This window comes from Macrobrachium rosenbergii, chromosome 17 (genome assembly GCF_040412425.1).
Source record: "Macrobrachium rosenbergii isolate ZJJX-2024 chromosome 17, ASM4041242v1, whole genome shotgun sequence".
Taxonomy (NCBI): Eukaryota; Metazoa; Arthropoda; class Malacostraca; order Decapoda; family Palaemonidae; genus Macrobrachium; species Macrobrachium rosenbergii.
Genome location: NC_089757.1, coordinates 26,543,265 through 26,559,878, shown reverse-complemented (window position 1 = coordinate 26,559,878; position 16,614 = coordinate 26,543,265). Strand labels below are relative to the sequence as shown.

Below are 16,614 nucleotides of genomic sequence, written 5' to 3'. Positions count from 1 at the left end.
TTGTTTTGTCACAATTCACAAGTCATATTTTCCTGAACAGGTTTTTAAGCAGTGGGTCAAGATGCTGAATACTCAGTGTTTTAGAAGTACTGTCCAGGAGAGCACTTGGAGAAACTCAGAGGAGTTTTAATAGTAAGGGTGAACCCAAAGTGCAAGAATCTCAATGACTTGTATTAAGGTTGCCAATACCAATATGTAGATGATCTTCAGTGCAATAAGCAACAATTCTTTTATGGAGGCTTAGCAAGACTTCTGAGAACCAGGGAGAGGTCCCAATTAGGAACTTAAACTACAGTACTTGTGAGAGAGTGGTTGATTCTGCGAAAGTAAAGGACTCTCGTTACATGGAGAATGGCCATGGCCATGCTAACGAGACCATGGACTACTTGTCCTAAGAGAAGAATGGTCCTGATCATGAGAACACTCCCTCAGGGGTGATGTTGACTTCTTAACGGCCAACAAGTTGTCTTTCTGTATGGCCATGGTCTTAACCCTCATTTCTTGAGCAGGACAAGCAGAAGACGACAAAATGACTGCAACTTCTTGAGGAGTAGCCTGATCTGTAGTTCTACAGCTCTTAGAGGAGCCTTCTGCACAGTGCATTGCTGTACAAGAATTGGGGAATGGGTGACGCTCATCAGTAGCTAAAGTAAAAGACGAACCAGGAATAAATTTAAAGGCAACAATACGGCAGTGATTAGCTGACTGAGAATCAAATGTAGGAGACGGACGGTCGGCTTCGTCCCCAGATGAAGGAGAAATGGAACGGAAATCCAAAGAGGGCATGTGGATCTTCTTGCAAGGAGGGACCACGAAGTCCTTCTTCCTTCAGTGCCTTCGTGGAATGGAACGAGCAGACAACGATCAAGATGAATGAGAAGACGACACGATGACAAGGAAAACGGAGATCTACGACGTCTCTTCTTCGATTTTTTCGTGTTGGAGAGGCCGGAAGAACGACTCTCCACCACAGCTTGAATAAAGGAGTCGGAAGGAGTAGTTACAGACGGGCCAGAAACAGGATCTGATGGCAGAGGCAAAGCCAATGATGATACGGTGTAGGCCGAGGATGTTGCGGCTGTAGAAGCGCAAGCAGAAGTCACAGACACCGTAGCTGTAGGGACTGACATGGCGGCAGACACTGGGAGATGGGAAGACAGGAGGTGGGGTGGGATAGTAAGCCCCCAAGGTGGGGCTCCCCTTGTAGGCCTAAAGAAGACCAGCTCTCGTTGAGCTTCTCCGCACCGCATCCATCCCTGAAGCAACAGTACATAGGGGAGCTGCCTCCCTACTCATGTCCTGCCCCCTCCCAAAATAAGAGGCTAAGTCAGTCACGAGATCTCTCGAACCCTTCCTCGGACTACCTAGAGACGAAGCAATAAAAGAACAAGGAGGAGTCAAACCTTCCTGAGAAGAAGACGCAATGAGATGCAATTCTGGCGAAGGAGAGAAAGAACAAGAAGGAATGGCGGCATCCAACGCCACTGGAGGCACAAAGCCTTCCAATGACGGAACAGCCAATTTCTTCTTTTATCTCTTCTCCCTACCAAAACACTTTCATTGCTCTGGAGACCAATCACAACACTCTGAATAGGAATTACTTACATTGCAATCATTTGATCTCCATCTGATACAAGTCGAATGAGGATCACTATTGAGAGAGGCTAGATAACGGAAACAAGGGTTGTTACCTACCCCAGGGACATTTCCTCCGAGGTCTAGCCTTCTTAAATAATTCAAGGGTTTGCATCTCAATTGCAAATACACACAAAATAGACACACAGATATTCACAAATATATGACAAACACACAACCAAAAAACCAGAACACCAAGGCAAGGAATGAACAAGAAGTGCATAAAAAACTTGACTCTAAGCAAGAAAGGGCAGCGCTCGTCTTGCATGAAGATGGTTCGAGAGATAACTGATGCGTCATGGTGTATGCAAAGGGGAGAGAGGTCAGGCTCTACCTACCCTCTCTCCCCTTTGGCTAACTCACTCATGCCACCAACCTTGTTCTATTTTTAAACCAGATCCAGCTTGCGCTTTGAGATTATCTCCATATGTACAGACTGAAGGTTTGTTTTGTGTATGAACAAACATTTTTCTTTAATTCCTCACTGGATAACCTCCAAGCATGAAACTGGGGCATCTGGAGGTTGCCATCAAACTTGAAGTACTATTACTTAAGAAGCTTCTTTGGTTTGGAGACGCCCAGGGGGTTGTCTTATCAACTAAGCTAAAAGATCCATGCGTCAACCCTGCAACTAAAGGAGAGCTATAAGGATAACTTTTTACATTTTCGGATGCTTGTAATTTGGCCAACACCTGCCTGATTAGGTAAAAAGGTATATACATTTTTGGCCATTCCAAATCTAGCACTGCTTTCTCCTTCCTAGATGGACTGAACAGGAACTAGAACAGATCTATCAATGCTGTCTCAGACACCAAAGAGCCTTACTAATCTCCAAATTTAATGACCACTATGACGGTATGGCCAGTTTCCACAGCAGAAGCTGACTGCTATTACACAGTGCTTTCCTGGAGAGAAATTTGGAACTCTGTCATTTGCCACCACTTATATGAAAATGTCTACTGTTTTGTGTTGCTCCAACTTCTTAAGGAAGCCAACAATGTGTGATGTTAAAGTACTGTTGCCTGAAGAGGCAGTGCACATGCTACTTAACCAAGAATTGATACATCCCTCACCGTCAACATTTACGGAAGGACTAAGGGAATTAATGCTAGAAGATGACTGGTATCTCTTAAGTCCTTATGCCACTCTGATGTGCCACTGATGGCAAAATTCATGTAAAGACTTAAACAGTAGCTGCCAGGATGTCCAAACAAACTGAAAGCATTTAATCAATGATGGATGGACGGGGCTGTGAAAGTATGTATCCTCAAGGTCTAAAGCCAAGAAGTCCCAATTCTAATTGGTTTACTGCAATAACTGCGTCGTCTCCATCCTGATGGGAGTTTGCTAAGTCAAGTTATTAGATGTCATCCTCCTGTTGCCTTCAATACCAACCCAGACAACTGTAGAGCCCAGGCAATCTGTCCTGCATCTCCTGAATCACCAGATTCTGCATCATTAACCATATCTTGCTGTTGAAGGCCTAAAACTTTTCAGTCACTGCTCTGACAACTAGAACTCATGACTGACCCTGACAACTAGAACTCACAACTCTGCCTGTACCGGCTGTCAAAATCTCCTTCTTTCTGGAGACAAGACTCTACTGGGTCAAGAACCATTAACGGGGGAAAATTGTCCACAGTGTCTTCTAATACTTACCATGGAATTTTGCTGAAGGTCGTCTACTTTGCCAGAAAGATCAACTGCATCCTATTGGTTGACTTAATTACCTAGCTGTTGACCGAGCAGTAGAGGACTCGGATACAGATGAAAAGGGCATGTCCATTGCTGTGCTATGAAGTTGTAGGCTCTGCCAAGTCAAGACTATGCACTGCAGAATATTATTTCCCGTGAATTTTGTAAATTCTCCATGTAGCAAAGATAGGCTTATATAGAGTATGTTTCCCTCACTGGGAGGCATGACCTGATATCCCACTCTTTCATGAAATTAAAAAAAAAAATTTAATAATCTGTAATCAGAGATCCATTTTAGGTACCATCTATTATATCAGAGCTTGGCATCACCCTTGCCAACTCTCCTTCCCATTACCAAGCCATGAAATATGCTAAAGAGCTTATACATTCTTACCTCCTGGCCTACCTACCGGTAATCCTTCCTAAATTTTCTGAATGTTCTCTATGCTATCCAAGGGCCAGTATACCTCCAATCTATATACAAAATCATGATAATGTAAGAGCATTTTTTTGTATTATCTAAACAGTATATAGAATTTTTTCTCAGGTTTTACACCACCATACAACTTAGTTCCTCAGTGGAGACTGAGAGAATGTATTCTAATACAGTATATGGCAAATTCTGGCACCTCTACCTCTGCCGTGAAGGGGTGTAGCTAATTAACACACAGTACTGCCATTTTAAATCAGGAATTAATGTCTAACAGTCTCCAACAAAGAGTAAGGCCAGGAAGGGCTAGAAATTACTGTAGCAGCACTATCGATGGTGTTACAGCCTACAGATAATAAAGGGGTTTTGGTAGTCCTCTCTAAAGACATTCAGGCAGGTCTGGGTTTTGTTTGAAGCAAAGGCATTTTGGTCTCCAGAAGATAAATCTGACACCCAACGTTTTATGCTTTGGAGGATGACTGATAATCTCAAAACCTAATTTGAACTCCAAGACCCACTTTCTATTAAAATATCTGATATGCATTAAAGAAGCTTTAAATCTTACTCTTAAGTAAATTCATTTAATATGATTGGAATTATGTAATATAAAGGAACAAACTCCGTAGGGGAGTAGTGCCATCTGTGCACCTCATGCAATGCACTATAGGTATTACTTAAGGTTCTTTGCAGCATCCCTTTGGCCCCTAGCTGCAACCCCTTTCATTCCTTTTACAGTACCTCGGTTCATATTCTCTTTCTTTCATCTTACTTTCCACCCTCTCCTAACAATTGACTCCTAGTGCAACTGTGAGGTTGTACTCCTCTTACACCTTTCAAACCTTTTTACTGTCAATTTCTATTTCAGCACTGAATGACCTCATTGGTCCCAGAGCCTGGCCTTTGGCTTAAATTGTATACATATTCTATTCTACAAAAGAACAACTCACCTGAAGTAATGGTAAACTATAAGTACCTGGACTTGGAGAGATTTCCTGAACATACTTGATGCATAAATCTTGAAATGATTATTTGTATTACACGTTTCCTGACTGCTTTTTCTAGGTCTGCCAAAATAAGAAAGTGCCACAATAACTGGAAATATACAATGTTCATATGAAATTGACTAAGGAACTTCAGGTAATCAAAACATGGCTAAAATATCTACAGTCGTTATCAATTCGAAAAGAAAAATTGTTGTCTCAATTAGTTTTCACAATATATGTTTGAACACATTAAAATTGTGTAACTGTCATTCTGATCTTTTCACATTTTAATTTTCAAGCACTGTCATGCAATTTTCTAATTTCCTAAAAATATCAAAGCTTCCACTTACACCTCCAAGATTATTATTTTTATACTCAATTTGTCAGTATGAAATCTGCCTCTGAACTCACAATGCAGCACAACTATTCCCTGTCTAGAATAAGCATAGACCAGTAGATTATATTAAATAAAACAACCACTGATGGTAAGATGAAGGCACGAACAATGGAGAGAAAGTTGCAAGCATGAGGCGTTCTCAGCGTAGGTTGCTTTGTCTTCGGTTTCTTATAGAGGGGATGAACAACAATGGTCGTGTCCCTCCTCCTTAAACATTCAACTATGACATGAATCATTGTTGTGATGAATAAGAGGAAAATGCAGAAGAAGAACCAAACATCAATCATTTTAACATAAGCAGTCACTGGCAAGGAATCTGAAGTGTTGTTAAACAGCGTGTACAGCACCAACAGAGTTGTCAAGCTAACAGCTAACCGAACCTTGTGAAAGAAAATATGTTTAGAATTGTTATTTACATACTTGCACATTCAGTGTTGGTTATTTTTCATCATTGTTCTGTTCAAGAAAACAAGTACTGTATGACAATCAGGAGACTAGGCTTGTGAACTATTAAATATCTTTCTTTAGAAATATGAATGAAAAACCCTATTTCCAAATTTTTTAGTATTTCTTGATTAGCTATCTTAAACATTATCCTACAAATCTGATGAATCCTGTCTTACTTTAGACAATTTCTTCATCTCAAAATCATGTGATACTGAATATCATATCTTTATGTTCTCCCAAATAATGGCAGCTTGGATTTTAAATACAGCTACAGTGTTATGAACTCTTGCCAAAACAGCCCAGAATGATAAACACTCTAGAAAACTAATCAATCTTGAATTCTGGGAGCCTTATGAAATATCAGAATACGAAGGCATGAAAACTACAAGTGTGGGTTATTTATATTGCGAACTTCGTGCTAGGGGGACAAGTACTAATCGCAGCTACTGTCTTTAAAATCATAAAGTTAATATTCATTTTGCGTTTATTTTTTATGATGACATTACACTAATGAACTCCTATGCCAACACCAGCTACAGTATCAGTATCTACAAACCAAGAGATAATAGAAATTGAATATCTTCAATCATCACTCTGGATAATCACCGAGACTGTTACATTGTTCTATTAATCTAAATTATACAACTTCCCTAACTGTACTTGCACCCAATCCAAACCGTACTTACATCCAGAGTTGCAAAATCTATGAATAAAGTGGAATATCCTATTATTTGCAACATTGATGTTGGAAGATAGACGTTCAAGACTATGACTGTCCATCGCCTACGTAGTTCCAGCTGAACCTGGGGAAAATATAATGGTATTATATTAGGAACAGCAAGCAATTTGAACTATTACTATGTGGGCACTGATAGCAAGAATTTTCTTCTAATTCTTAACATAAAATTATATTCAACTTTGTAGTTTATCTATGATGAAATCAAAATCTCTTTTTCTATTGTGTACACTGCAGAAAGCATCAACTATGAAGGTTAAGCATAGAGATCTTTTAGTAATGATAAAGAAGTTGAATCCTCGAATGCCACAAATGAACAATGATTTCAGATTTGTCCATTTGCTTGTAAATCTGAAGTCAAATCAAGCTAACAAAATTTTTTTTAAAGGGTTATGGGGGAAAGTCAACATGTGAAATACCCACTTGAAAAGGTGACAAGCCACTTTGTGTAGTACTGTACAACCATTCAGTACCTTAGTGCAATGACAAAACCAAACGGCAGACAAATATTAAAATTTTGCTTTCCAAATGAACCTCTAAAAAATGTTATTAACACCAAAGGGTCATGCATTTTGAAGGTAAATGCAGATAAGAGACACTAAAATCATTCTGTACTACCCTGAATGGAAAAAATCAGCTGCAAATTTTCATTAAAAAAAAAAAAAAAGTACAGACTAAATATGAAATCAAGACAAAACACCAAACATCCACTGATATGACGGCATTCCACTGTTTCAGCAAAATAAATCAGCAACACATCCCATGAACCTGAAAATGTTCACCTGTAAAGTACTGTAGCTCTCTTTCATTCCTGTTTCAGTTACAAGAATTTTGAAACTACCCAAGAAATACTCTGGCAGGTTTCTTGTTTCATTGTAATGGACCCTGACCATGTTTTTACCAAAAGTGACTAAGTTCGTTCGCACAGACACCAGTTGAAGCAAGATGAAGCATTTTTGAACATCAAACGGATAGTAGAAAACGTCGAAGTGGCAGATAAAACGACCACTGCAAAGACAGATATCTTTTACGTTTCCACAGTTTTCATTCTTTTTTTAGTATAAACAGCAAATTACAATATCCTTCAAAAACCTAATTATGCCATACACGTAATACAAACATCTGAATGAACTTTTCCACTTAATGTGAAAGTTAATACTTAGAATATCAGGCTATTCAAAAACTTCCAACGAAAAAAGGGAATTTTAATGTACGGTATACAACATTTTGATATAGTAAATTCTCAATACTGTATAGTACAGTAATATTTTTTTTTTTTGTGTACAATATGGAAGGACTTTTCCAAGAAACTGGCCCAGATACCCTGACTATTTTGGGCCTTGTTTACTTAAACAAGTCACACTATTTTACATACAAATAAAGACAGTATGACTGCACTTTTATAATGCATACCTGTGACGCTTTCTCTGTATCAGGCTGACTGATTCCCCACTGTATACATAATCTGTCAGTAAAGAGAAAAATTCATGACAAGAAAGGTAATGGAATCTGCATGTTGATGAACTTCACAGAGCAATTTATTACATATACTGTATTCACTTTTTCCAAAACAGCTGCAAATAATACACTTAACCCATAAACTATTCCAATACAGTAACTGGATTTCTAAGTACAGTATGTCTCTTCAAATTATATATATACACTATAGTATCTTTATTTGTTTGCTGACTGACACTACAATGGATTTCTACTGTATTTATATGCAGCACATTATTATAATTAAAGTATTAATTTTTTGCCCTTTCATCAACTTACCCATCATGACATCATTGAAATTTTGCTCCAGTGGAGGGGCAAATTTTTTCACCTTAATTTCTTCTTCCAACATTTCCGTCTTTCCATTATATGCATTTAGAAATTTGACATCAGGTGTCCAGATGTCTGATATCTCTTCATCAGATAACTTGTTAGCATCCGATATATCTGCCAGATTGAGATAGCTCAAACGGGAGTCTCTCCACATGATTTCAATGGTTATTTCAAGGTTGATTGTTTGCTGAAGGCTACTAATCTCGACAAATCTTAAAATATAAACAGCAGCAGTGAGATGGAGGGCTTCTCCACTTGTTTCGTTGTCTGGCTGACGCTCAACTCTGTATCCAGGAGGCAAGGTGACTAAAGTGCAATTATCTTCGTCAGAAAAGTCAGAGCAGTCATCATTGCCATTGCAACGTTTTTCTTTTGGGATACAATCACCATTGGAGCAGCTGAACTGAGTGTTGTCGCAGACTGTGAGGCTTAAATATATAAAAGAACCAGATTTGTATTTGCACATGGATCTTTCTAGCTTCCAGTGTCTGCGTCCTATTGGATAGAAGTCCTCAGAATAAGCTGGAAGAATAGCAACCGTTTCATTAACTGTTGTGTCAAACATCTGCCATTCCCTTTCAGAGGTTTTAAAGATCATGTACCCATAGTAACCATGTATTAGGGGCTTACCTCCTTTATATCCAAGGACTTCATAGAAGGTCTCTGCTTCATTTTCAAAGCAAAAGCCTCTCAACCGAAGAGGAGTTGTACGATTGACTTCGCAGGGCACACACGCGTACCACTCTATTTCACAAGAGGTATCAACCCATAAACCACTGGGAAGGAACATCAATACGCAGTTCTCTCCATCGCCACCATTAGGCTCTGATAATTCAAAAGGAGGATCCTTAACAATGGTGTTATCAGTAAATTTGTGCCATTCTCCTTCAGACTGTTCATCAGTGATGCCAATCCAAAGATGGTAATTTGATTTACATTCTTTGATAAATTTCTTGGATTTATTGTATAAAATATGGTTTTCTGCATGATTAATAGGACTGTAAACATGGTAGCCAACTCTTCTGCAAGTGAGCTTCGACTCCTCCATGTCACGGGTTTCTGGAAATATGACATATTCTACCTCTCGTTTACAGAGTTCTTTAATATCAACTTCTTCAACAGTTGCCCCAAATACTTCTATATCTTCTCGATCAAGAGAAAATACATCCCCTAAGATAAGTTGCTGGCAAGCAGCCTGCTTTGAGATCTCTCCTTCAGTGATTACCTTCTTCCAGATGTTGAACTGAGAAAAGTACCCCCTGAAACACTGGTCAACTGCATATCCACCAGCAAGCATATCCTGCTCTTGTCCAAAAGTAATAATTCCATTAAAAGCAATGGTTTTCTCGCTAACAACTTTGCCAGCTGCTTTCTTCTCTCCATTGATGTATCCTTTATAAAATCCTTCATTAAAAATGTGACAGTAATGAGTCCACTCATTTAGCCTAACAGGACTAGTGAAGTTTGTGATGAAACCAAACTGCCTCACGCCATTATAGTAAAATCCATGTTGCTTTCCTCTCCGATCTGAAAATACACACCTTGTCAAGAAGTTTTTAAATAAAAATTTCTGAACAGTCTACAAGTTTTTAAGACTGCCATTTTCCTGCTTTTCTGATCCAAATATTTACACACTACAGTACATTGCAGTCAGCAAAAGCAAAATTTTCCAAAATGAGAGTACACAGTAATTAATGTGTGCACAAGTACTTACACAAATGCAAGACATCATTCTTTTGTGACGAAGTTGCCAAAGAAACGTGAGTCTCGTACTGTGCCAATGTAGTGGGCCTTGTCCAATAACATATACTGAAGGCTGTGTATTGCCCAGTCTCATCCTGTCAGTATAATTAAAGCAATCATTATACTTCTCGATTCACTAAGGCCAATCATTCCCTGGGGACCTGTATGTAACAAAGTTAATGTATTTCATGTTCAAATTACAAAGATATTTATTTCTCTGAGTATTCACAGTGCTGTTTTTCCTAAGTTTTGGTAGTGCTGAAACTGTTTTATTAATATTTTTATTAATATTTAAGCGTTGGTGTTCTCAAAGTAATGTTACTGGCACGGTTTTTATTTACCTTTGAAGGTTTCCTTCCTGTGTTTCCAATTCAGGTAATAAATTTTTAAACAAATACCAGCAGTCTATTCAACAACTTCACTTTTTCAGAATACAGATAACTGACACTCTCAGGCTATGTACATAAAATAGATAGGCTACTCGTATTATCTTGGATAATGAGTAATTAGCAACTTAATCTGAATAATAATTACAAATAATTATGATGCTAATGAGGAAATCTTGTAACTGTAACAAGCAACGGACACAAACACATTCCTTCATACAAAAGGATGAAAACCCTGTAATAATTTCTCCATTTTTCTTTTATCATCAACGGAAGTAACGATAAAGATAAACGTTATTGTTCTGAGACTTAGGACTAATGATTTGTTATTGTCGGTGGTACTACTGAAATGTTAATGAATTATGTTCTGAACTACTAAGGTACACAATTACGAACTCTTTCAAAGGGGAAGAATTTGCTGTCTTTGTCAAGACAATGTTCCGAATCACGATAAGAACCACAATTAGGGCATTGATTGTGCATCGACGATGTCATGTACAGTATTTTGTTGATGTGAAGAGGCAACATTAGTGTACAATATACTGATGGTATCTTCGCATAACACAAAAACCACAAAACAATACATTTCATTATCACTGACATTCATTAATAATCTGATCTTGAATTATAATTTTCACACGTAGATCTAAATCCTCAGCTCCTATGTAACGACTACATAGGTAAATATCACGAGATTACTTTCCACACGACAGCATATATTTAAGAGATAGAGAAATTTATAAAGAAGTTATTGACTTTTTTTCTGCTTAACAGACAGGGCTATCAAACGTAAAACAAAATATGTATCAATGGCACGTGTAAAGATATGCAGGTGTGATGCGAGTGGTTAATCCTCTTTTTATTGTATTTTTATACCATAAACATTACGTGGTGTTTAGAAAAATTACGATAAGTTTAGTATTATCCTGACATATCCGAAAAAAACTAAAGCATGCGTTTTCTTACCGGGGGAATTCTTTGAGAGAGGTTATACCGAATTACCACGTCTATTGTCGGGACTGCCCAGTTATCAGTCTGCATTCCAAACACCTTCACGGTTTCTCCGATTCCTGGTGGCATTAAAGGATTCCACAGTAAGATACTATAGCAAAAACTGGTAATGAAAAGAGTTAAGCATTACGAAAGCCTCAAGTCGGATGAGGCAGTTAAATGGGGAGTTAAATATAAGATGTACTTTTTCGTAGGCGTTAACTCAGGCATTAATAACCACAATCCATAACAATAAAAGCAACACACGCAAAAGAAATACAATCATGACGTAATAGAAGACAAGAATTACGAAGTACATAAGAGTAATCATAAGTGGAAATAATTTCAAAATATGCAGCAAAGGGCAACTGGATTCAAACAGAAGAGGTGTATTAGATGAATGAAACTAATCGAAAAAAAGGGATTAAACAAAAATTTGAAAATTGCATATATGTACACACAAAAATAGGTGTGATACAAGGCGCTTTCCGTTACACGATGTGTGGAGCCAAGAACAGGAAACGGTTAAACGAGATTTATAATTTCGAAAAACATGAAACAAACAGAAAGATTGTGCATATACAAGGGTTACGGAGAAAACATTAGGCCAAGTATGAATTAGGAATGGTGATACTCAAGGTAAGCGCTCAGAAGCTCAGCAGTATAAAGAATTATATTAAGCACATCAGCAAAAGTAGATGCCAAGCAAAATTGCAGATTAGATCTAGCAAGTGTTCAGCATGTACGCAGAAAGTGTTAAACACTTGCATGAGCATGACTTCATCAGTAATTAAGAGTTACGTACGTGATGAGAGACAAGCATTATCAGAAGCAATGTAGGAATATAACGAATTCTGTACATTAGCACAAGTAAGACTTATGATGGAATTAAGAACCCCATGGGTAACCCCCAGAAGGAGCTAAATATTTATTAAGATTAGCACTAACAGAAAATGAGAAGTTAGACCAAAAACATGACTAGCTCTACTTGTAATGAAACAGGCATGAAGAATTAAGACAGGGTGTAGGCCTAGTATTAGTTAATCAAGAACTGAAAACATGCTAAAACATAACAACAGTACACCAAGGAATGGATGTCACGTAACTAGGACTAGAATGAATTAAGCAAAGAAACTACATAGGGCGTCAAGCAAGAATTGCGTAAGTTTTATGATACATACGTTACCGCTGTGCATTCGAAACTGACACCAAAATTTAAGCAATTCTGCAGTTCCGTCTTGTTGAGGATTCTGTGACAGACGCTGAGGTCATTACATGTAGACTACCGGTTTCCATACAAAAAGTATATAAATGAAGCATACTGCATGTTGTGAAGCTGGATAAGGCAAGTATATACAGGAAGGAATTAAAAGAGGCACTCAAGACAAGCCCATGAACGGGTCTGACGAATGAACGAATTCCCTTTTGTTCATAAAAAAAAGTTCTGTATTTGCCCATTTACGTTATCAAGCTTCAAGCCCAGGACTTATGAAAAGAAATAACTATACAAATCCTTTGTAACTTGCACTGCAGAGCTTCAGTCCAAGTTATTTGCTACAAATGTTAAGAGAGGGGTTAACATGCTTGTTAAATGTTTTATTTCCTTTTCTATACTAGATAGTAATAGAACTAAAATATTTCATGTTAGACAATATAATGCAATGAAACTGCAATAACATGAACATAACGAAAAGTATATGTAGAATCTACTGGTCCTGAGGAATATACAAGAACTGAGTTACGTGTAACTTATTCAAATTTACGTTGACAGTAGAATAGCCTACAATTCTGCCATTTGTACATTTCTCATGCTACACAAACTGGATGATAGCGGAACATGAAATGGTTTCGGTGTAGAACTACAAGCTAAATAGGAATCAAAACTAAACTTGATTGACATATACTACATCAGAGGGCTTGATGAGGAGGGAAGACAGAAGAGGATTTGGCAATCTGGAGGCCTGTTCGAATTCAGACACCCAAGGAAAGCACAAGGGCTGCGTACATCAGGTCAAGAGAGGATTATCTACGCCACCCTAGAGTCTCACAGTGAGAGACGTTAATTATATCTATGCACGCCAGTTCAGGGAATGCGCAATTGCTAAACTTTTTCAAAATGAACTCCACAGAGGAGTGCCGATGCATTCCTAAAAAATCACACGACAGGAAAGGTAATTAAAGGCGTGTAAATCACTAAGTAGCACCGCACAGCCCATTTAAATGGAAAAGCTGAAAGAACTTAGATCAACTCACTGGTCTCAACTAAGATGCATATGCAAGTGTGAAGATTGAAGAGACGTCATTAGATTGGCAGAGTGCAATCCGGTAATTACCTGATTGCAATCTGCCAATCTAATTACACGAACAGAGGCCATGAAAATATCAAATTGCCTGAAAGAACATGAATATCGACACGAATGTGTTCGTATTATTTGCAGAGCCTCTTCTCTCTATATGTTTTTATTGTTTTATTTTGTTTCAATGACAAATAAAAGACCAACGATGATTACTAGATCCATTTTAACAGCAACAACAATAATGATTTTCAGTCTTTATATTAGAAAATAAATATAACAACCTCATCCAAATATCGCCAGTATGGTCTTTGTATTCTTTACGGCCCAATCATGCTTCTAAGTATTGACGAGTGCCCCAGTGTCACCCCTGATCATTAACGAAGGCTCAGACTAAGACCGCCAGATGTAAGGCAATTAAATGAAAATACAGATTGATATTTAATCGCCTCGATTAACATATCTGATGAAAACTCATACTTCAAATCACCTTAATCAACAAATGCATAATAAAATTATTCTTGTAGTAAAGTGAAAGAACGTTTTAGTAGACAGTGAATATAGAGGAAAGGTAAAATCATGTTGCCGTGTTCAAAACTCCAACCCAAAGCATGGACGTCTAAAATTCCATCTACTACTGTATTTAGAAAGGAAAACACAAACGGGAAATCTCCTAGCATTCAGAGTCCGCCTAGCATGAAGCAACATTACACATTCTGGAAGCCATTGTCAAACTTTAAACATCATAAAATTTGACATCTATATAGGTGCTTTATTGTTACGTTTATTATCATTTGAAATTTTTAAAAATTCATCCTATTTTCATTATAATTGCCACATTTTAATGAAAATAGTAGTAGTCTTGTTTTAGCACCAACACCCTTCCAAATTCACATATAAAAAATACAAACAATTAATGGTGTATGAAATCGAAATAAAGGCAGCACAGCACGAACAGACCTAGGACGAACAATTTCATGGCAAAAAAAAAAAAAAAAAAAAATTGAGGCAACCAGGCCACAATCCAACTTAAATTAGTGTTACGAAACCACTTACGGAATATTAATTTGAGATCTGGATAACATTGGAGCTACTGATTGCTACAGTGTCTCCTAAGAAATAGTGACCTTTCTACTTCCAAGAATCCTCAAAAATAATAATTTTTTTTTTACATCGTCCACCCGAAATGAAAACAGAAGCCAAGTTTAAAACAGCAAAACCATTTGTTTTATGTTTATCAATGATACAAAAGCAATATAGATATTTCATGCTCATTCGACTGTTATCATTATTATTGTGTAACACGACTTGTAATGTCAAAGCATGGAATAATAAAAAAGGCGGCCGAGAAGATATTCTGCAAAAGAGAGGAATGCAAGAGAAATATATATCATGAGGACTCTTTCTAAGTGGCAGTCTACGTGTTACAAAATCCACGTTTACCCCAGTCTTAACAAGAAATAGCAGATCAACATAATGTGCACGATAAAAAGTACACTGCTCATGCAAAATGAATTAAACAAGACACTTATCCAGTAGTTAACAGAAAAATTTTAAATGAAAAATATTTGACTCGCCGAGCCATTTAATGAACAATCACTACATGTGACATAGTCTGAGGCATGATATTTATAATGTCAACAGTACCAAACATGGAGACTAACATTAATTATTTTCCAGGAATGTGAGGCGTTCTTTACACCTACCACTATGAACCTTCTAGAGAATTCAGGTGTGTGTATACAGTACACAGACTACAGCATGAAACATTAAAGGTACATACCTACAGGCTAATGGCAAGGTGCCATCACCAGTCTTACCTCTGTTAACTAATAGAGATACAAAAAGGCAAAGGGTGAATAACGTAGCCTTCATTTCTGCTTGGTCTTCATGGGGAGCTCAGTATATCTGTAGTAGAAAAACACCGACAAATAATAAAGTATCTTACTCTCCAGCAGTCACTCGTGTTACACAATACGGGAAAACCAGTATTTCCCTTAAGCTATTCATATTGGGAAAAACGTCCTAATTAATAATAATAATAATAATAATAATAATAATAATAATAAAACATTTATTTCCCTTATTTATATTGGAAAAGAAAACTCCCAATTCATACTTATATTAATAAAAAAAAATTTTTATAAGCAATAAGTATACAGTAACACTAATAACCACGTTACCGCCATCAGTAACAATCCTGATTGCTATGTAGCCGTTTTCTCATAGAAATACTAACGGTCTGAACGGGAAAAGGACGAAAGAAAATCGACTTTTGAAAGGAACCAAACTCGGAATTCGAGAGACAATTAACCTAGATGGAAAATTTTTTTATAAAATAAACAAAATAACTAATAACACTTCTATCCCAAAAGCTGAATATGATAGGGATTATTTCGAACAACAAACTAATTCTCATAATAACATTATACGTGGGAGCGCTTGTTTTCCAGAAGCAAATAATCAACTGTTATACTGGTTTTCTTGAAATCACTGCCATATAGAAGCACTTCAGAAGTTGAATTGTCACCCTTTTTTAAATGCATGCAATAATTATGAAATAAGAAAAAAAATTAATTATTATACTTATATATACGGTACCTATTAATTTATTAATTTGTATATAGATACTGTACACTTACCATGTAAAACTGATCACAACCACAGGCATAAATAAGTGGAACTAGATGAGTGGCTGATGTTTTCATTGGCCAAGGTCAAATCGTACTTATCGGAATGAATCAAGAGCTGTGTGATATTCCAATACCATGCACTTTGGAAAATAATATATATACCATTGTTAAGAACTAAGTGTCGGCATTAATGTATGTTCTGTGTGTGTGTATATATATATATATATATATATATATATATATACTGTGTATAACTATATATTCAAACATGTAATATGTATATATATATATTATATATATATATATATATATATATATATATATATATATATATAATATATATATATTATATATGTATATATATATAATATATATATATATATATATATATATATATATATATATATATATATAT

The 16,614-nt window shown here is 36.8% G+C and overlaps 1 protein-coding gene across 4 annotated transcripts in view; it reads right to left on the bottom strand.

The window, feature by feature from the left end:
• Positions 1-4,597: 4,597 nt before the first annotated feature.
• LOC136847807 (uncharacterized) overlaps positions 4,598-16,614 on the bottom strand; it is a 24,278-nt gene continuing 12,261 nt past the window's right edge. The window contains exons 2-9 of one of the 4 annotated variants that reach the window (XM_067119725.1): positions 15,387-15,474; positions 11,249-11,352; positions 9,868-9,991; positions 8,100-9,680; positions 7,737-7,788; positions 6,274-6,390; positions 5,094-5,520; positions 4,598-4,824 (exon numbers count right to left, since the gene is read on the bottom strand). In XM_067119725.1, coding sequence (XP_066975826.1) covers positions 6,354-6,390; positions 7,737-7,788; positions 8,100-9,680; positions 9,868-9,991; positions 11,249-11,352; positions 15,387-15,441 — 1,953 coding nt within the window. In that variant the 5' untranslated portion in view covers positions 15,442-15,474 and the 3' untranslated portion in view covers positions 4,598-4,824; positions 5,094-5,520; positions 6,274-6,353. Of the gene's footprint in view, positions 5,521-6,273; positions 6,391-7,736; positions 7,789-8,099; positions 9,681-9,867; positions 9,992-11,248; positions 11,353-15,386; positions 15,475-16,614 lie in introns of all 4 variants that reach the window. The other 3 variants (XM_067119724.1, XM_067119726.1, XM_067119727.1) reach the window with 3 other exon arrangements.